The sequence below is a fragment of the Ascaphus truei genome, chromosome 19 (assembly GCF_040206685.1).
Source record: "Ascaphus truei isolate aAscTru1 chromosome 19, aAscTru1.hap1, whole genome shotgun sequence".
Classification (NCBI taxonomy): Eukaryota; Metazoa; Chordata; class Amphibia; order Anura; family Ascaphidae; genus Ascaphus; species Ascaphus truei.
The window spans coordinates 18,076,457-18,098,545 of record NC_134501.1 but is presented as its reverse complement, the minus strand read 5'-3'; the positions used below and the strand labels follow the sequence as shown (position 1 = coordinate 18,098,545).

At 40.5% G+C, this 22,089-nt stretch overlaps 1 protein-coding gene across 2 annotated transcripts in view; it reads left to right on the top strand.

Annotated features, from left to right (window-relative positions):
• Nucleotides 1-22,089, top strand: part of CDH8 (cadherin 8) — a 215,243-nt gene that overhangs the window by 158,357 nt on the left and 34,797 nt on the right. For both annotated transcript variants that reach the window (XM_075576755.1, XM_075576756.1), the window contains exons 9-10: nucleotides 17,963-18,084; nucleotides 21,079-21,196. In XM_075576755.1, the coding sequence (XP_075432870.1) occupies nucleotides 17,963-18,084; nucleotides 21,079-21,196 (240 nt within the window). The remainder of the gene's footprint in view (nucleotides 1-17,962; nucleotides 18,085-21,078; nucleotides 21,197-22,089) is intronic.

The following is a 22,089-nucleotide window of genomic DNA, read 5'->3' as shown; positions in this document are numbered from 1 at the left end:
AAACGATCTACTCAGTGAGCAAATAATCTCACAGCATAGGCTGTTCATTCATTCAAAACGCCTGTTATTCTTTAAAGCAATCTGTGCTAGTTGCTTGTTATTTTAACTTAAAGAAGGGCCATGGCTTCTTCAGAAAGCCTCACAGCTGTCAAGATATCCCTCCCTCCCGCTCCTTCTTAGGAAATAAGTGGTTGCTTGGCAACTTCGATGTTTGCAATTCAGTTGATGGTCACAGTGGTGGAATAACTTCAGGTGTGTCATGGCCTTTCACAGAAGAAATGTCAAAGGTAAAAGGAGCACTCACAATACTGAGTTGATACTCAGTTGATCCTGCCTCGGGGGCATATCAGCCCAGGCGTAAGATTGGTTAAGTACAGAGATTCAATCACTGAAAACCAGTTCTCCAGTCATGTTGTGAAAAATCTGCAGCAAAATGTATTACGTGGTTACGGAGAAACTCAACGTTTCGGTCCGTGTATAGATTTTTCCCATAACCATGTAATACATTTTGCTGGAGACTGTACACAAGACCACTGGAGTGACAGTTTTCTGTGATTGAATCTCTCTTCTTTGAAAGGCAAAGAAGAGGGGAAAAAGGCTAGATATCATGAAAAAACAGGAGTGATCTCTTTCTTAAAAAAAAAAAAAAAAAAATAGAATGTAAATTAAAGACATAATTATATCGTCTTCAAGTACCAGTAAGACGAGAAGGATTCGTGGCTCAGTTTAGATCTCTTTTATGAAGTTTTTATTAAGGGAAGATTTAGAGATAGCCAAGGACTTCTGCTGCACAGTATGGTGAGCGTATTATGGATAATTGGTCTGAGAGGATATTTTTTTCAAATTGTAGCTGCTGGGGCTTTAACTTGAAGAAGGTGTCCTTTCCATATAAAGAAAGCAGTTACTTGAATAAAATGTTGTTTTCCAATTTTGTTTATAAATCTTCAAATAGAAAACCAAGAACATCACCACACCAAGTGCTAGAAAGAAAATACATTGTCATCAACGTTTCCATACTTATTCCACTTGATGCTGAAGAATGTGACTTCTTTCTGTTTAATGTCCAATGTCCATGGAAGGGAAATTTATGGAGAAATCCTAGGCAAGTGGCTTTGGAATGGAAAAACAGGGTGTTTCTGCATGATCTATCATAAATTAATATTAGTTCTAAGTACATGGGAAAAAAAATAATTTTGCAATCATTAACCTGGTTTTAGGTTAACTGTAGTTTGACTTTTATCCTCTACCAAACACTTCCCAGGATTAGGATGCTTGGGCCAACAGAATTATGCAAAACTGTGGCCTATCCATATCTGGCCTCTTCTAGCACGGCACATTACAAGCCTATTTCACCTCTTCTAACACAGCACATTGCAGGCCTATCCTACCTCTCCTAACACAGCACATTGCAGGCCTAGCCTACCTCTCCTAACACAGCACATTGAAGGCCTATCCTACCTCTCCTAACACAGCACATTGCAGGCCTATCCTACCTCTCCTAACACAACACATTACAGGCCTACCCTACCTTTCCTAACACAGCACATTGCAGGCCTACCCTACCTCTCCTAACACAGCACATTGCAGGCCTACCCTACCTCTCCTAACACAGCACATTGCAGGCCTATCCTACCACTTCTCACACAGCACATTGCATGCCTATCCTACCTCTTCTAACACAACACATAGCAGGCCTATGCTACCGCTTCTAACACAGCACACTGCAGGCCTATCCTACCTCTTCTAACACAGCACATTGCAGACCTATCCTACCTCTTCTAACACAACACATTGCAGGCTTATCCTACCTCTCCTAACACAGCACATTGCAGGCCTGTCCTACCTCTCCTAACAGCACACTTCAGGCCTATCCTACCTCTAACACAACACATTACAGGCCTATCCTACCTCTAACACAACACATTGCAGGCCTATCCTACCTCTTCTAACACAGCACATTGCAGACCTATCCTACCTCTTCTAACACAACACATTGCAGGCCTATCCTACCTCTTCTAACACAGCACATTGCAGGCCTAACCTACCTCTCCTAACACAGCACATTGCAGGCCTGTCCTACCTCTCCTAACAGCACACTTCAGGCCTATCCTACCTCTAACACAACACATTACAGGCCTATCCTACCTCTAACACAACACATTGCAGGCCTATCCTACCTCTTCTAATGCAATTTTAACCTTGTCTGTAACTGTTGCATTCCTACGGCCATAATCATATATTATCTCGAAGTGTCCATGAAATGTCTGTAAATTGAACGTATTACCACTATTTATTTAATGCAAACATGTATTATCATAACTCTGTGCCCAGGACTTACTTGAAAACAAGAGGTAACTGTCAATGTATTACTTCCTGGTAAAACATTGTATAAATAAAATAAATAGGTTATACTGTGCTCCGATTTACAAAATGAAGTATCACGTTATGTCAAACAACACGTTATCCACAGCCTGGAGCTGGAACAGTGTTAAATGTATTTTCCTCTTCTGCGACACCCCATTTGAATGTCATCTGGCTTATTAAATAAAAGAAGAGTAACTGGCATAATGTTACTATCACTTATTGAGCATGAATAGCAGTGCCAGCTTTTTGTGCCGTTGGGCCAGGCTCTATATCTTGGTTTCCCTCGTGCACAATCAAGAACATTAAAAGCTCTTTAGGGGAAGGGGCACTATTCTGTGTACATACGCTGCAATGAAATATGTATGAAAATATATAATTACCATTACAATTATTCTTTAGGGGGTTATTACACACGTATGGATACATATTTCTACATATCCAGTTGCATGTTCATTTAGCTGTGAGGAAAAGATGTAGATATACCTGTCAAAATACAGTAAATAAAAATACCGCGTGTGGTGCATTTGCATGGCTCAGGTCTGCAGCCCTGTTTTTCCCCATTATCGCTTAGCAAACAGTACTTCCACTGCCACCAGGGATTCTGGGTAATGATATGCAAATGAGCACAGTGTGTCACTCTTTACTGCCCATCCATTTTAACATGGGCCTCTATAAGCTTATGCCTGCCGCATTACACAGCTTTGTCAGTACAGCCTGGGTTTAAGAAGTGCAGAGCCAGCAAACCTTGTTTGACCTTTTGGATCTCAGCAGTGTAAGGCTGGTTATGCAACGTGAAGCTGGTGCTGTACATTGGTATAACCAGACATTGTAAAAGTTATGGTGGGTAAAAAAAATGTCTCCACTGCACAGTATAGAGTACAGTAAATACCACTTGTGGTTAAATTGCATGTTTTAGACAGGTTTGCAATCCCCATTATCACTTAGCAAACAGTGATTCCACTGCAGCATGGGATTCTGGGTAATGACATAGACATAGGGGTTCATGTTAAAATGGAAGAGATGTAGAGTGACCCACTGTGCTCATTTTCATGTCATTACCCAGAATCCCTGGCTGCAGTGGAAGCACTGTTTGCTAGGCGATAATAGGGAAAGTCAGGGTTGCAGACCTGTCTGACATGCAAATGCCCCACCAATGGTATTTTTAGTATTGTGTTGTATTGTGGAGGGTTTTTGTCACTATTTTTTTTTACCCACCATCATTTTTTTTAATGTATGGTTATACCTGACAAAAAACAACCACAAAATAATTGTGTAGAAATAATATCTGTATTGAATGTTTAAATATACAATTTTCAGGATGATCTGTGTTTATTTTTCAACCGTACTGTATATTAATTTCAAAAACCAAGAAATAGAAAAAAAAATTCTTATCAAGCTGCATTCAAAGCCCTCCTAAAAAAACGTTACATTTACTGTATAATGCATTAAAAAAACTCCAATAAATAAAATGCATATGTTTGTTATATGATAAAGCTGTGTATGTTTAATTTTATAACTTGAGGTATTTATTTCTGACCCTCCAGGGGAGTACAGTCCTTCCCCAAGGTGACCCTTGTCTTTTTGATACAGATCTATAGTGGTACATAATAGTGGAGTTACTGTAGAAGTAGATTTATACCAAGTGCTCAATAGAAGATAAAAAGACACAAAAATCACTCAAATACATTCAGTGAAGTGGAAACTCATATACAGGCATACCCCGCATTAACGTACGCAATGGGACCGGAGCATGTATGTAAAGCGAAAATGTACTTAAAGTGAAGCACTGCCTTTTCCCCACTTATCGATGCATGTACTGTACTGCAATCGTCATATACGTGCATTACTGATGTAAATAATGCATGTGTAACAGTCTCTATAGTCTCCCCACTTGCGCACAGCTTCAGTACAGGTAGGGAGCCAGTATTGCTGTTCAGGACGTGATGACAGGCGCATGCGCGAGCTGCTGTTTGCCTATTGGGTGATATGTACTTACTCGCGAGTGTACTTAAAGTGAGTGTACTTAAAGCGGGGTATGCCTGTAAATAGCTCTTGAAAACATACTAACATTTGGCTACCTGGGTCCTATCACAGAAAGCAAGACGGCTGCTCCCATTCCCTGTATGTAGAGAACCTGGCTTGTCAGTGTGTGCTTGTTGAATGCATTCCTGATCACCAGACGCATGCAGGCTCTTCGCTGACCCGTGATGAGATAGAGAAGCAACGTTCCCCGTTGTTAGGGCTTCACTGGAAAACAGCGTCCACGCCGAAGGGTTCCCACAGAGCGCACTTAGCGCAAAATCATTGCACATAGACTAAAAGGAAAATCGATTCCCCGAGATGAAAAAGTGCAATGGTCTACTCCTACTTCTGGGTTACTGATAAAGTGACCACAGAAGAAAAATGCGTTGGAAGGTTTGTTCCTGCCGCCAGTTCCAGTTTTCACATCTAGCAGCAGTGCACTTCTATTTTCCCTTTATCTACTTGATAATGGATTCTGTGGGTTGTTTAAGGATAGACAACAAAATATAGGGGACAAAAAATGGCCGTGCACACCAGGTAAGAAACTGTCAGCAGAGTGGTGGGTGGTGCATGGTAGATTTGGGGTAACAATAGAGGGGTAAGATCACAAAGTGGTCAAAGTATCAGCACGACATGGGGGTAGTGCAACAAAAAAAAAGGATTTATTGATCCATCAGGTAAACGAATCCTGATGTTTCGGACTGGAATATCGGGATTTGTTTAGCTGATGGATCAATAAACCCTTTTTTTTACCCCTATGTCGTGCTGGTACTTTGATCACTTTGTGATCTTACCCTTCTATATATATAATAATATTTATATAGATAGATACAGTATACGCTTATATATTCGTCGCTGTCCCTCTATCCGTAGTATTTTGTAAATATTAGAGCATATCGTCGTTGTACAGGTAAAACTCGTTAAGAGCATTTTGGGAAATAAACTCACTAAATGCACTACTTCCTGATTTGGAATTTCTTGATATTTCTATTGAAAACCTCATTAAGTGCCTATTTATTTAGTCATAGTTCAGAGTTACCAAAAAAAAACTCAATAAGTAATTTGAAATAATGTCAAAAAGAACATTTAATTGCCTTTTCCTCAGTACTCAAAGATTGTAGATAATGACTTTTACCTCTACAACGATGATATATTCTTAGCCACTTTATCCCTGTGCCCGGTATCTGACTATATGCTGAATTCTCCTCACTACCAAATCAAAACCAATAATTGCACAAGGACCAAGTGCAGGGGGTGGCCAACTCCAGTCCTCAAGCGCCACCAACAGGTCAGGTTTTCAGGATATCCCTGCTTCAGCACAGGGGGCTCAATCAGACAATGACTGAGCCATTGATTGAGTCACCTGTGCTGAAGCAGGGATATCCTAAAAACCTCACCTGTCGGTGGCCCTTGAGGACTGGAGTTGGCCGCCCCTGACCTAGAGGATAACTCACAAACCCCAACTTGCTGCATTCGGACTCGGAGCTTAGTTCTGCACACATCATCTGTACTGACTTCATGCATACCCATATGTTAACTGAGTACCTACTGTAAGTAAATTTAAGGGAGAGGGAGTGGCTCAGTGAGTAAAGACACTGACTAGCATTGAGAGTTTGAAGCAGGGGAGCCTGGTTAAATTCCCGGTGCCGGCTCCTTGTGAATTTGGGCAAGTCACTTTATCTCCCTGTGTCTCAGGCACCAAAAATATAGATTGTAAGCTCCACGGGGCAGGGACCTGTGCCTGCAAAATGTCTCTGTAAAGCGCTACGTAAAAACTAGCAGCGCTATACAAGAACATGCTATTATTATTATTATTATTATGACCTCAGTTGTCCTAAATATGATATTTTTACCCATCAGTAACATGAATTAGCCAGTGAAATGATCATTTGTACCCAGGAGCAGATTTCCCATTAGACTAAGTAGGATATAGCCTAGAGCTGCATTTTTTGGGGGAGAAAATGTGGGCGTGTGTGAGAAAACCTTACTTTTTCCGGAGCAAGCCCCCCCTGTTGCATCATGACGTTAAATGATGCGGCACAGTCACATGACACTGCGTTGCCTAGACAACGCGCCATCAAATGATGCCAATACACTAGGCCAGATGGCCGCTCCAAGCCTACAGGCGGCGGAAATTTGAGTCCGTAACTGGTTGTACCTAACAGTTTGTTTCTTCATGCACTCTATAACCATAAGTAAATACTTTAACATTTAGTGTAGGGGGTGCCAATTCCAGTCATTGACTGAGTCACTGATTGAGGCACCTGTGCTGAAGCAGGAATGTCCTTCAATCCTGAGCTGTAAGTAGCCCTTGAGGACTGGAGTTGGCCACTCCTGATTGAGTGCATTTTGATCACCATTCCTGCACTAGAGTACACTGGGATTGTATTCTTATTTTACTTGTTTGATAAACTACGAGAGCGAAAATAATGGATTGGTCAAAGACATTTTCTGCCATTGCAAACTCAAAATACAGTAACGCTTAATCTAGTATATGCAGAAGTAGAAACACGGGGGGTGGGGGTTGAGGGGGAGGAGAGAAAGCTCTTGCATCAGCCTAGGTAAGTAAGGTAGTGTGGTGCAAAAGGGATACAAATATACAAGTTACAAATAGGAAGTTACAAAGAAGGACAGAATACCTATAAATAACCTGTGTTTGGTGTTCAATCTGTTGTTGAATTAGAATATAATGAAAACAATATAACAAATCCATGTGGATTCAGCCAATTACAATGTTGTTTCTACTTCTGCATATATTAAGTTGCAAAGAAGGACAGAATCCATATTAATATGCACTCTATGCAGAATGCGGAGATAACTGGAATTAATATAAAATAACTTTATTACCAAATAGGTAAAAGTAAATGGTGATTGGTAATGATTGGCTACTCATGTTCTTGCCAATCACCATTTACTTTTTACCTATTTAGTAATAAAGTTATTTTATATTAATTCCAGTTATCTCCGCATTCTGCATAGAGTGCATATTAATATGGATTCTGTCCTTCTTTGGAACTTAATATATGCAGAAGTAGAAACAACATTGTAATTGGTTGAATCCACATGGATTTGTTATATTGTTTTCATTATATTCTAATTCAACAACAGATTGAACACCAAACACAGGTAGTGGTACGACACTTACTTCGAATGTAATCCTCCACCACAATGACAAAACAAGTTGATCACAAAAAAAGTGCAACATCTGAATTTATAGTAATACTTTCATGTGAAATGGGCTTTTCAATGTATCTATTCACACCGCCCAAATGTAATTGAAACTTTATTCCACCGGCTTTCTATCATAGTGTTCAAATCCTTCCTATCTACTTACCTTTCTGACATTTGAAAAATAGGATTCAGCATGAAAATAGTCCCTGTGAAACCAATTTCAATTTTAAAGTCAGGTCGGTGGAATGCAAGAAAGATAGAGAGGTGGAAAAGTAGTAGAATCCATTAATTGTTCATTCCCATTTTAGCTCAAAACCCAATTACTTTTCTTGATTACCAAGAGCACTCCCCCACAACCTCCTCTTCCTCGCACGTTCAAGCATTGGCTAAGAATGCAGACATTCACCCATTTCTGAACACATGTAGTAGTCTGCAGCATACCATGCATGGGCTTTCTTGGTGCTTTGATGGAGCCATGATTAAATTTGTTTATTGTGAAACAAGGAAAACTGTTTTGCAATATTCAGTTGTTATCACATTTAAGACCAGATTTACTGTGGGGGCTACTAAGACTTCTTCCAGACATAGATGACACCTTCCAGCCTTTTCAAGTGAATGAGTGGGCTGTAGGGTGGTTTGCGGTGTTGGAAGGTCTTATTAAGCAGTCCTATTTAATAAATGTAGCCCTTTATGGTTGTGGGCTATATTTTGTCATAACATGCATTTCAAATATTGGATTTATTATCCCAAATACACAATTATAAAATCTGCTTTTTTTTTTTTTACAAAGTTTTACATGTTTTTTAATGTGTTTCTGTGTATCACCAAAGTATCACGGTGTAAATATGCCTAATAGCAGAGTAAGGGACACTTGTGAACATCTGTAAGCTGTGTATGTATTTTCACTGTAATATAGGAATAGTTGAGATATGAACATGAAAATGTGACAAAAACATAATTGTTGTGTTGTGATGTATCCTGATAAATATATAACAAATCACAATGGTTGTGGGGGATAACACTTCAGTTTTCATACATATGCAAGCTTATACAGTAGAATAGTGGAAAACATAAAGATAGGGTTTGTGGGATACCAAGTAGTTGCTAATGTATTCTCTCTCGTTTATAGCATTTGTGGCATTAACATAATTTACAGTAAGTGCTGTTTTTTGACACTTGAGAGCAAACACTTTACCTAAATAATATGCATTTATTTCTGCTCAACAGGCTGCATGGATGAATGAATGAATAAATAGATATCTAAAACAAGATTTTATTGTTTGTAAATATTTACAGTAATGGACATAGAAACAGAATAATTAGCACAGTGTTGAACCTTTCAGCGCTGCAGTACATGGCGGCGTAATCTATAAAACCAGAGTCCAAACTTGTAAAGCATTTTGAAAAGCTGAGGACATGTGCAGGAAAATATATTATCGATTGTCTGTTGTGCAAAGTTGTTTGTGGGCTCCATTGCTGCATTGTAGGGGAGTGTGTGTATGTATATATATATATATATATATATATATATATATATATATATATATATATATATATACACACCATCTTCGTCCTCTTTGGCCCTCGTCAATTCACTGCTGGATGAACGCATCCCCAATGATCTTCCAGGTACTGGAGTACCATGCCTGTCCAACGATGGTTATTTATTCTTGAAATATATCTGACCCACTGCCATTTTAGTTTATTTTGATGATGTCACAGACTTTTGATTGTCTTCAGAAAGGAAAAAAGTTATATATACTCCTGTGAACGGAATCAGTTAAAAAAGAAACCTAGTTCTTAGAGGTCAAGAGATTTCAAATGAGACCACACTCTAAATGTGTGCGATACAAATATACTTTTAATAATATCAAAAACCTAATAATTCTGAAAATAAAATACAAAAATATGAAATTATCCCAGCTGGGTAATATATAAACCAAATAACATTTAAACTCATAAAACTTAATCAAAAAAATGCCCTAATAGGGGCAGGTTAGAACTAGGGTTCTTTTTTAACTGATTCCGTGCGCAGGAGTATATATAACTTTTTTCCTTTCTGTATATAGGGGAATTGAAGATTCCCTGCTATATACTCCAGCAGCAGGCGCCATTTTCTTCTATATAGTGAGTATAATACCAACTCTACCATTGTTACAAGTCCATCCAGCGCCATCTTTCTTTCCATATTTTTGTTTGTCTTCTACCGCATTCATTCTTTTCCCTGTCTTCTTCGGGTAATATCCAGAATATATCTCTCCATACTTCTATTGTGTTGTCTGGAGCTTCAGAATTGTCTTTGCCTTCGGTGTCCAGGTTTCACATCCATACCACTATGCCAATCAATGGGTATAATGGGTCCGGGTGGGTGCTTAGGCCTCCCGGGTGGCTAGCGGGGGATGGGGTTTACCCATTAATTACTATAGCGGTTATTAACCGCTACGGTGATTAAGGGGCTAGGCGCCATTAGATTTGTATTATTTATTGTATTCTTTCTGGCAACGGAGGACATGGCCCTGCAGTATGCTGACGAGGACGCCATTCATTATGGCAGGGGTAAGTAGAATGTTTTTTATTTACTTTATTTATGCTGCCTGGCTAATGTTTGATTTAATAATGGGCAAAGGAGCTATTATATATATTTGGATAATAGTTATTTTTCCCATTACTGTACTGTATGTATTGGGGGGAGGGTGTATTTATTGCAATGTATGCCCAATTTTATTTTTGATACAGGATTGGTACCGCAGGCCAGCGGGGACCCACGAGGACCACCCTAGGACACCCACAGTGACCACCCGAGGACCCCCAGACAACCACAGGGACCCCTGTGGGGCCCCCAGACACCCGTGGGAACACCTGAGGGCCCCCAGAGACCCGTGGGAACCACCTGTGTGCCCCAAGACACCTGTGGGAACCAACCGAGGGCCCCCAGACACCTATGGCAACCACTCGAGGACACCGTTGGGGCCCCTGGACTCCCGCGGGGACCACCTGGAGGCCCACAGACACCCACGGGGACCACCCAGGGACAACCACAGCCTCTGATATCAATTCTGTGTCTAAACATATAAAATCTGGTTTTATGTGGGGGCACAGGGGGTGGGTTGTGTATTGGTATTTAGTACATATTGTAATGTTTATTGGGGGCAGAGGGAGTGAATGAAGGGCCAAGTAGCTGCTTCACTCACCCCTCTGCCCTCAATAAAGCAGTTATTGTACCTTAACCCTTCATTGTCTTAGCGGCTATCCGCTAAGGTAATAAAGCTGCTTTAATGTAATTTTTATTATTAGTATGCGCTAGCAAGGGGTCTCCTGAGCTTAACCGCATTGATTTCAGCCTCAGGACCCCCTGCTTCCCGAGTTACAGGCCTAGATATGGGGTGCCGGTATCTCTTTCATTATTTAAATCCCCCGGTTACGTGAAGCGGACAAGTTAAAAATGGCGGTGATACTGGCACCCGATGCCCCATACTAGGGCCTGTACCTCAGGAAGCAAGGGGTCACTGAGGCTGAAACCAAAGCGCTTCAGCTCAAGAGACCCCCTGCTCCCGCACACTATTAATAAAAATTACATTAAAGGAGCTTCATTACCATAGCAGATAGCCGCTACGGTAACCAATGTGTTAAATTTTTAATTATGGTTTTATTACTAGTGTATTGTAGCAGGGGATCTCCGGAGCAGAACCTTATTGATTTCAGGTCCGGGGACCCCCTGCTTCCCGAGATACAGGCTCCGTTATGGGGTGCCGGTATCTCCTATGCATTGAAATGTCCCGCGTCATGTGGCCGTGGGAATCAAATGCATAAGAGATACCGGCAACACCTAACGGGGCCTGTATCTCGAGAAGCAGGGTGTCCCCGGACCTAAAATCAACGCGGTTCTGTTCCGGAGACCCCCTGATCACATACACTAGTAATAAAATCTAAATTAAACAAAACTTATTGGCCAAGATTTGCGCAGAGAGATGCGGCTCTCTACCTCTCTGTAGCAGAAAGAACTCGCCGGGTGAGCCCTTTTCAGAGAGGGCGATCTTCATGCCGCCGGCAACTCGCCATTTTTGCTAATGTTGCTATCACTGGTATTCAGGGCTTTCTGCACACCGTGACAGCAACGCTGTCAAAACTGGCAAATTATAAACCCTGACAATTTTTTCTATCGCAGCTCAGTGCACTGGCTCCATAGTCTGCAACTTCTAGTTCTATTCCATTTATTTTAATCTTTATGGAGCTGACACATTTGTTTAGCGTCACTTTGGTCTTACTGAGATTCATATGGAGGTCCATCTACTTACTTTCTTTGCCGAGTTCTCTTTTGTTCCTGCAAGTCTTCTGGACTTGAGGCAAAAATAACAATGAAATCTGCAAATCCTAGGTGACTCAAGTATTCACTGTTGATTTCGATTCCATTTTCTTCTCAATTTAATATCTTGAACAATTCTTCTAGTGTAGCTATGAAAATCTTTGGTGACATGGTGTCTCCTTGCTGCACTCCCTTGCTGATCCTTATTTTGTTGGTATCTTCATATAATCTAATGGTTGACGTGGCATTCTCGTAAATGTTTCTTGTAATATCACTGTTTGCTTCCTCAAGGTTTTGTCTTCTTAATGCATCTAAAACCACTGAGGTTTATATAAAATCAAATACTTTTTCCTAATATACAAATCCTAAATGGAGTTGTAGATCATATTCATTAATTCGGGAGATTGCTTCTTGTATGGCTTGGATGTGGTCCATTGTGTTGCACACACACACACACACACACACCTTCCAGGATAGGAGAGACTGCACCTCTGACTCCAAGATTGTTTCCTCATGAGGCTAAATGACCTTTATGCCTTTACATGCTTCTTATTATTGAAGTAAATTGTGAGTTTACAATGTTTAACCCTTTACATTGAATGTAAAATAAATCTCTTTTATTGCACCATAGAAGCGTTTTGTGCTCTTATATCCTAGGAAGATAGGTTGCAAGAATACAAATGTATGAAACTGTTCGGGACACTCACCGGTGGCCTAAACCGAGACCGCAGCTTCATGAGCCACTACCCTGACACAAGAGAACTCTCTTCCCACGAGTGCTAAGGCCCATGTCTATTAATACTGCACTGTATGAATGCACACACCTGTCTCTTACACATACAAATGTACAATGTAATTCTATCCCTTTATACCAATAGGGACTACATAGTTACCACACACATGGACAGAAATGCAACACCCTCTTACATTTCAACACCTACCCACACCATGGTTATACACTCCCCCTCCACACACACATTTTGTAAAGCGCTGTTTACACTGTGGGCGCTTTATAAATTAAGATTTACACACATACATGCTTACTCTAACATTGCAAGCATTCAGGGACCATTTAACACCTTAACTCATAAATCACATACTGCACAGGGGGGAGGGTTAGTCTTCACCCACAGAAAACATTCCACGCTGCCCTGTTTGAAAGTACATTGTTTTACTTAATCCATTGGTACATCACCGAAGAAGAGATCAGTGTATCTCGAAAGCTCACGCAAATAAAAGCATTTCGTTAGCCACAGAACGGTACCGACTATTTGTTTTTGATTATATATTTCCATTTGCTATATATATATATACGCTATATATATGCAGTATACACACACACACACTTACAGTATGTACCATGTTGAACAAAGCTTTATTCACTTGCTATCCATGCAGTATCATAATCCAGCAGATCATTTTGCCCTTGAGACAAGGTTCATAATTGATAGGTACTAGCTTCCAAATTGCAGCTGCTTCATGTAAGAAAGCCAGCAGTCACCTTCCAAAAGAGAGGCTGCTCCAAGTAAGACATCACATTTCTGTACTACTCAATCTGAAGAGCTATTTGCTGCCTGACTGCACTGCTGACACACAGGCCGGGCTTCACTAAAGGTGGATAAATGAAAAAATTGTCGTTAGTGGTTTTTAATGGCGATTTTATTTATCGACCTATTCACTAAAGCAATATCGGCAGCGTGAGAGCAGTTATAAAGGGCTTCTTACCACAGAAATAGGTCAGCGTTATTTTTAACGTATCATATGCAAATGAGAAGTTAACGCAAAATTACTTATTTGCACGCTAGTGACTAAACTCTGATACCTGGAGATGTTGTACTGCCATCAAAAAAATATTGCCAGTCTTTATCACCCACCCCAGGCTGGCGTTAGGCCCATTGTGCCTACAGACATAGCAAAATAAGAGTAGCCAACCTAGAATAGGTGCTAGGAATAAATTATATATTAGATTGGAGAAAATATTAATATATTAACCCCTTTAGAGTGGCATATACAGCATGTTTTATTAGTAGGGTGTTTATGCTATATTTTAACCCATTTAGTAGCCGAAAGACCTTCCTTTGCAATGCATTGGTAGTTTCCGGCACTGAAGGGGTTACATCCTTTGGTGCAATAGGGCTTTCATTTATATGAGGGAGCCTTTTCTGATCCTTCTGGGATCTACTCTGAAATGCAATATGGTTTTCTAAGAAATCTTGGTACATAACCCAATGGTAGAAAAGTGTAATATCTCCCTCCCACAATTACATCGTTAGCGCAGATTGACGCCGCATTAAATGAGTTATGGCTAGCTGTATTTATCGCAGTTAACACATTTTCCATGTGTGCAAATGATCTGCACATCGCAAACCATTTATATTAAATAATTCTTCGTGAACACAGCAACAATTCCTTGAAATATCACTGTAATTCCATGTTTTTTTTATTTTTATTTTTAAATAACGCAGCATTTTTACATAGCTATATGGACCTTTTGTTAATCTACCTCAGGGGTTTCCAATTCCAGTCGTCAATGGCCACCAACAGGCCTGGTATTGAGGATATACCTACTTAGTGGAGGTGGCTTAATCAGTGGCTCCATCATTGTGACTGAGCCACTGATTGAGCCACCTGTGCTGAAGCAGGGATATCCTTCAAACCTGACCTGTTTGTGGGTCTTGAGGACTGGAGTTGGCCACCCCTGAGCTAGCTCGTAAAGAAAATACTGTACTAGTGATAGAGTAGTCCAGTTCTGCAACATCTACTAAATAGTCACAAATATCAACATACTAGGTTTACACATGTAGCCATGAATTCTTTTTGGCTACTAATCTGCCTGCCTAACATGTATGCCCTGGTATCAGTGCAGGCAGTCTTAGGACTAATGCAGGTTTTCCCCTGCAGTAAACAGCCCCCTTGAGTGACAGGGAGAGGTGGGCCTAGGTTCTGTGTTCTGCCCAATCAGTGGCTCAGACCTGGGACCCTCCCCCAGGGTACTTAAGGGGCTGCACAGAGAAATTTAGGGAGTGCTCTCCCATGAGAGAGAGTGATTGCTAGGAGTGTAGAATCAGGGCTCTGACTACATTCTATCCCCTCCCTTAGAGGAGTGGGACAGCTGCCCCTCATCCCACCAGTGGGTGAGGGAAGAGCAGAGGATAGGCTCTGGAGGCCTCAAGCCTCCTGGTTGACTCCAGGGACAATCCGGAGGAAGAAATATAATAGAGTCAGTTAAAGGTATTCTGTGTTTGAAGAATAAAGTTCCAGTTCTTTTATATACCCTGCCTGAGAGTGCAATCAATCAAGGGGGGTAGAAGAAGAGAGTTCTCCTGCAGGGATTGCCTCCAGCACTCCTGGAGCCTGCAAGAGATGGAGGCGCCTCACCAGTGAGAAAGAACCATCCGTCACCCCAAAAGACTGTCCTGTCTTCCCCACTAACAATGGTGGAACCTCAGAGCTTCTGTGAACCAGCAGGTAACCAGCACATGGCACCTGTAATAGTGTGATCTCCCAGAGGGTGGGGGGAAACCTGTTACACACATTTCAACGTTTTATGTAACATCTCCCCCCTATTAAAGCAACACTGGTGTACACCAGATCTTTAACCTGAGGCAATTATAGCTACACAGTGTGAACAAGTTCTATCTTCTGCTGGTTATTCCTCATTCTGAATCGGCAAATGTATTTCCGTATGAGTAACATCTAATGCATTTAACTTATTATTCTCTGCATGTAATCCTTGAATTCAGTTCATTACATTATACATTTTGGGGGACTATGTAAGTAACTTGTTTATGTGCATCCTGTGCCTTAAGAAGGTTAAACAGGCATTAAACCTGGGGTGGCAAACTCCAGTCCTCACGGGCTACCAACAGGTCAGGTTTTCTGGATATCCCTGCTTCGGTACAGGTGAGGCAGTTGTTGGATGAACCACTGATTGAGCCACCTGTGCTGAAGCAGGGACTGATTGAGCCACCTGTGCTGAAGCAGGGATATCCTGAAAGCCTGACCTGTTGGTGGCCCTTGATATTGGAGTTGGTCAACCCCTGCATTATCCCTTCAATTACTTCACGTTACTAGTTAAACCTTAGTATAGCAGTAAAAAGAATATTCACATGTGATACCAGTATTAGTAGGACAAATGCTCAGATAAGGAATTTATTTTAAACATAATACAATTCTGACAGCATCTTCATTGTAGTATTGTAGAAAACCAACCCTATACACCAGTAGATCATCTGAGTGCAACAGCAATGAATGAACTATGTTGGAAAACAGAATTTCATAGCTGAGGAGTTGTCTTGAGTGTTCATTCCAGATAAGTATATCATTAATAATAATAGCAGCAATGCTGTTAAAACCCTACAATATATTCATTGTATTGACCTCAGAAGGTTAAAATGATTGTTGGGCCTTATCAGGAATAGGAACCTATGACCTTGACTTCAGTTTCTACATGTAATGTATCAACTAAATAACATCTCTGGTTATCAGCAGTTGAACCTGTGAGTACAGATAGTTTAGACGTAGTTATACAAGATATACTGTATTTGATAGATTTAGAGCTAAAATCCCAGTGTTAGAAGGGAAATTTGTTAGGAAGAGGGATGATGATGTTTTGAAGTTACAGATGTAACCAGTCTTACTGCGCTTGGTGTCACATTTTCCTGTGCCGGTGCGGCAGCACTGTGGCTACAGGTCTCGCAGCCCCAAAGACAGTAAGCTGCCCAGAAGGATTAACACGGAGTGGTTCCCATGCTTCTGAATGCAACCCTGCAGCGTTAATTCTTTTGGGCAATCTGCAGAGGTGGCTGCAGAGAGAGGGACCGGGCACAGCCGTCCAGCTTATCTGAGAGGTGAGTATTGGTATTCTCTCCCTGCAGAGGGCCCATCAAGGGAAGGATTAACTCTGGGGGGGTCCCATTCAAAAGCATCGAACCCCGCAGGGTTAATCCTGACTTGCTGTCATAGCCGCGGATGGGCCGCCAGTCTCAGCATTTTTTCTCCGTGGCCTCAAAGACAGTCTGTCTTGCTACATCTCTAAATATCTGAAAGAATATGAGCCAAAAGTTGTTTTGGGTTTTAAATAAGGCTCAGACTCACTGGTGGGCCTGGAAGTCCCCTGGCGTGGGTTTTGTTTGTGGTGATAGTGCTGAAGCCGTTGCAGAGCCCATTATTTCATTCCAAGCAGCACAGTGATGAGTACTAGTTGGAAACTGATCTGAGCAGGTGAAAGGGGGCTAATACGGTACTGAGAGTGGGTTTAAAGTGCATGACTTTACGCCTGATTGACTTTGAAATATCTACACTTCTCTATATAATGGAAATATATTTGAAGGTCACCACTGAATGTCAAAGTAATTCCCATCATACTGTTAAAACGGGGACAGGATAGGACACTGCTAAACTAGCAAATTATTGTCTACCAATTTAGTGAACAAGGTCACTATTTAGGTGTTAAGCTATATGAAACAAATTGGAGTATTTGTGGTGAAATCGTCTGAAAGGATTTTTTTTTTGCATGGAAAATAGTCTACAACTGAAACGGTCAAAAGATGGTATTTACTCAATAAATACATTTACTTTTCATGTTCTGTTTCTCATTTTAGTATTGGTAAAGGCAAATGTGAAGAAGCATGCCGTATTCCCCTTTGAAATGTCACCTTTTAATCTCTTACAACATGCACTTATGCATTAATCGGATTTGTAATGCTAATATAATAGATCTTAAGTCAAAACAACTAATCACATGGAATTTGTGCGGTGTGCCAAAGATAAACAAGGAAATAAATCCTACTTTTTAAAACAATGTTGGGCGCATAATGAATTGTATCAGTATAAAAAAAAAGTAAACATCATCAGTGTAAAACTGTCTTATTTATTCCTGGAAGGGCTTCATCAAGCCAATCCCTAATGAATGTCGCTCCTAAAAAAGATGTATGCATATTGTCTGAATCGCTGGCTCATTTCTTCCTTGAGTTTGACTCCAGATATTTTGTGGCTAATGCATTTCTATTAACACAGTTAAATAGGATAGAACAAGTAATTCATTTAAATAGACACCGCGCCATGCATTTGGTTTAACATTTCACTTGTTTCTTCTTGTAGGAAATCACAGTCAGATATCCCGCGTGCCTGTTGCTATTAAAGTTCTTGACGTTAATGATAACGCGCCGGAATTTGCAACAGACTATGACGCTTTTCTGTGTGAAAACGGAAAACCTGGACAGGTAAATACAATGTCTCCACGTTCCATCGTATGTACAGCAATCCTTGATCACTGGATCCATTGACATTTTATTTATATTACTGTTATCAAGGTAGAATATTTTTTTGCTTATGTGATCTATTCAACTGTTGCTTAGTTTTCATTAATACTTAGAAAAAGTTTAACCTAGGGGTGGCCAACATCACTCCTCAAGAGCTACCAACAAGTCCGGTTAGTCCCTGCTTCAGCACAAGTGGCTTAATCAGTGGCTCAGTCTTTGACTTTGCTGCAGCAGGGATATCCTTAAAACTTGACCTGTTGGTGGTTCTCGAGAACTGGAGTTGGCCTCCCATGGTATATCCTCTTGGTGTGAGGGAATAATACTGCATACAGAGCACACTTCTTGCAGGTGCCCTGAGAATTTCTAATCCTTGGCTTACATTTTCTATATCTATGAAGGCTACAAGTGACATTTACAGAGGCTTAGCTGATTCATACCGTTTGTTTCATACATTTAGACAACGCATAGTAGTCTTCATTGAAATTCAATGGAGAAGAGGAATACCCTGTTAACCAGGAGAAAATACAATTTGTCAAGAGAAAAATCAATGAATGGCTAGGTAAAGATGGTACTTTTCGAGGCCATATCATGTTTCATATGTAAGCTTTCAGACTACCTGCATTACACCCCAGAAAGGAACAGAGTAATGCTGAAAGGTTACTCAAAATAAATGTTATTTTGTCAATAATTGTGTCAACGTGGACAATATGCAGAAATGTTCTCTGTGGATTTATACACATTGCTGCTGGATTTGCACTCACTTCACAAAGTTACAACAGAAAAAAGTACTGGAAAAATACTGTATGCTAGAATTATTTTCCAGTGAGAGTTTCACCAATTAAGAGCACTATTAACACACAGGATCTCATGATCTTCAGTTGATTTTTGCAGTAAGGCACCTATTCAGTGTGCTGTGAAAATGCCTTCCCTTGTTCTAAAAGATTGCAGCCCCATTAATTTGATTGATGCTTAAATCTTCCCAAGCCAGGGAAAATTGACAGCCTAGGTGTCAGAACTAATGTACTGTATTAAGGTGTTCAAGTTTGTTTCAGCTTTTTTATGAAAAACAATAAATCTAACTGATTTAATTCACCGGGTCTCCCGTCTTGATTTGAAAAGACATACGTTTGGTGACCCCCATTACCCCACAATGCATTGCTCTTCTGGCAGCTACAGCGTTAACAAGCCAGAGGCGTGAGCAGTGAACTGCCAATGAGGTTCATAAACATTCTTTCATTTCTTCTTCTGTATTTGTATCCTGTAGCTCTGACTCTCAGACGGTTAATTTGATCCGATTAACAGGCTTCAACTTATTTGTGACAAAATAGACACCGCGCAAACCGCTCATAGTGAAATACATTTTAGTAAAGTAAAAATATTAAGAACGGGTGAGTATTCTGCGTACATCAGAAGATGATTAAGGACATATCATATAACGAGACATGGGTTACCGGACACCGAATGTATGGCTGGTCAGGAACGAAGTCGCGTCTACGTGCCCTCCAGTGGTCTTCATAGGCTTAGATCTCCTAAACGTAGGTGGTCCCTCTCACGATGGCACTATAAATCCTCCTAGGAATCAGCGTCTCGTCAGATGGATTCTCCCAGAATGAATACCGGGTGCGGAGTACGGTAACACCGCAGGTAAGTGTCTCAGGTGTTTAGTATAGAGAATGTCTCAGATGTTTGGTATGGAGAAATCTCCCTTCACCACTCGTTTCAAAGTTCGAACACAGTTCGTATGTGGTAATCCGCAAGATGGCAAAATAGCTGCAATAAGAAAGACCAAGGTGGGTGTACCAACACAGATCTTCTAGCACTGCCATATATGCGCAAATTGAAACTTTGAGCACACACTGGTGGACTAATGCAATGAATCGTGACGACACTTTATAAGCGCCGTCTAATAGCGGCTTGGAACAGTGACGTATACCGAGCCACAAAACAAAAGAAACACACAGTGCTAGAGCTGCAAATATCGAGGGCTCAAAGAATGGCAAATCTCAAATGTTAAAATCGTCACGATTCATTGCATTAGTCCACCGGTGTGTGCTCAAAGTTTCGATTATCGTATATATTGCAGTGCTTGGAAATCTGTGTTGGTAAACCCACCTTGGTCTTTCTAAGTGCTGCTATTTTGCCATTTTGTGGATTATCGCATAAAAACTGTGTTCGAACTTTGAAACGAGCGGTGAAGGGAGATTTCTCCATACCAAACATCTGAGACATTCTCTATACTAAACACCTGAGACACTTACCTGCGGTGTTACCGTACTCCGCACCCGGTTTTCATTCTGGGAGAATCCATCTGTCGAGACACTGATTCCTAGGAGGATTTATAGTGCCATCGTCAGAGGGGCCACCTACCTTTAGGAGATCTAAGCCTTTGAAGACCACCGGAGGGCACATAGACGGCGACTTAGTTCCTGACCAGCCAGATATTCGCTTTCTGGTAACCCATGTCTCGTTACATGATATGACCTTAATCATCTTATCTGATGTACGCAAAATACTCACCCGTTCTTAATATTTTAACTTTACTACAATTTAACATTTATTTCACTATGAGCGGTTTGCGCTGTGTCTTTTTTGTCATTTTTCTCTTTTAGTGTCAAGGGATGCTGAGCCACCCCCCCCCTGTTAACAGCTGCAGACGCTCTTCTAATTTACCTGCCTTTAAGGTTATGTACTCAATTAATACACTATAAACACTTTGTTCTAGTGTGGGTTCTTGGGACTTGGTATTAATTAATATCACGGTACTCAGTTTACCTCTTGTTGTCCACAATTATACTGTATATCAGTAGCGCTCTTTATTATCTTTTCAACTTGTTTGTATCTGAATGATTTTGCGTATGCACAGACATCATTACCAAATGTTTTTCTCTTCACTTGGTACCATTCCGTTGACCATATTATCTACTGAGCCATACTGTGATTGTGCTTTTGTTGCAGATCATTCAAACAGTTAGTGCTATTGACAAGGATGATCCAAGGAATGGACACTTTTTCTTTTATAGCCTTCTACCTGAAATGGCCAACAATCCAAACTTCACCATTAAAAATAATGAAGGTAATGAAGAAAGCCTTTCAATGTATTTTTCTTTGGCTCTGGATTTTCTTATTCCAAGCCGAGCTCTACGAGGTGGGCAGTGCCGCACATTAGAATAGGCCTGAAATGTACTAACTGGTTCTGAGCCATAGAGCACATTAAAACCTGTCCATGTAAATCTGTTACAAAGTGCGCTTCACCGCACAGACCATTTGAATACACACAATTCTAAAAATGCACGAAGACCCTTTTGGGGAACATATGCGAGGCTTGTGGCTGTGCCCTTAAGTGTTTTTTTTACACAGTAGGATGTTTAAACCATTAGTGGCCATACACAATAGACAAGGTTGGATAACTGCTATATAGTCTAAAAGGTCACTTTAAAGTTTTGCCATGTTCATAGAATTGTCTAAAGTTAATTGTCTTCGATAGGAATAGGCTGGTAATTATATACACAATTATCTAAAGTTCAGATTTTTCAAAACGAAAAGTCAAAGAGCTGCTTTCACCTTAACAGTAAGCCTTAAACAATTAACTTTAATAATGCACCATAATGCTAATTGCTTTAATAGCAACTTTAGCACAATGCCAACATTTCCTTTGAATAGCATTAAGGCATCAAAAATCAATTTATACATAGAACTCATGGATTACTATTATATTTCTACAAATTAACGTTTCAACTGTGGAAAAACAGCATATTTTTTATGAGTATATATTTTGTTCATCCTCTTCATAATGTAACAGGCTTCAAGCTAATTTACTGTACTTAATGTGCTTTTTCACACTGTAAAAGGTTTTACTGTTGACAATACCAAAGTAATTACCAATGAAAAATATAAATGAGCAAGAATGCATGCAGTTCAAGCTAATTATTTCCTAATATTTGCAGTAGTCCCAAATTGTTCAAGAAT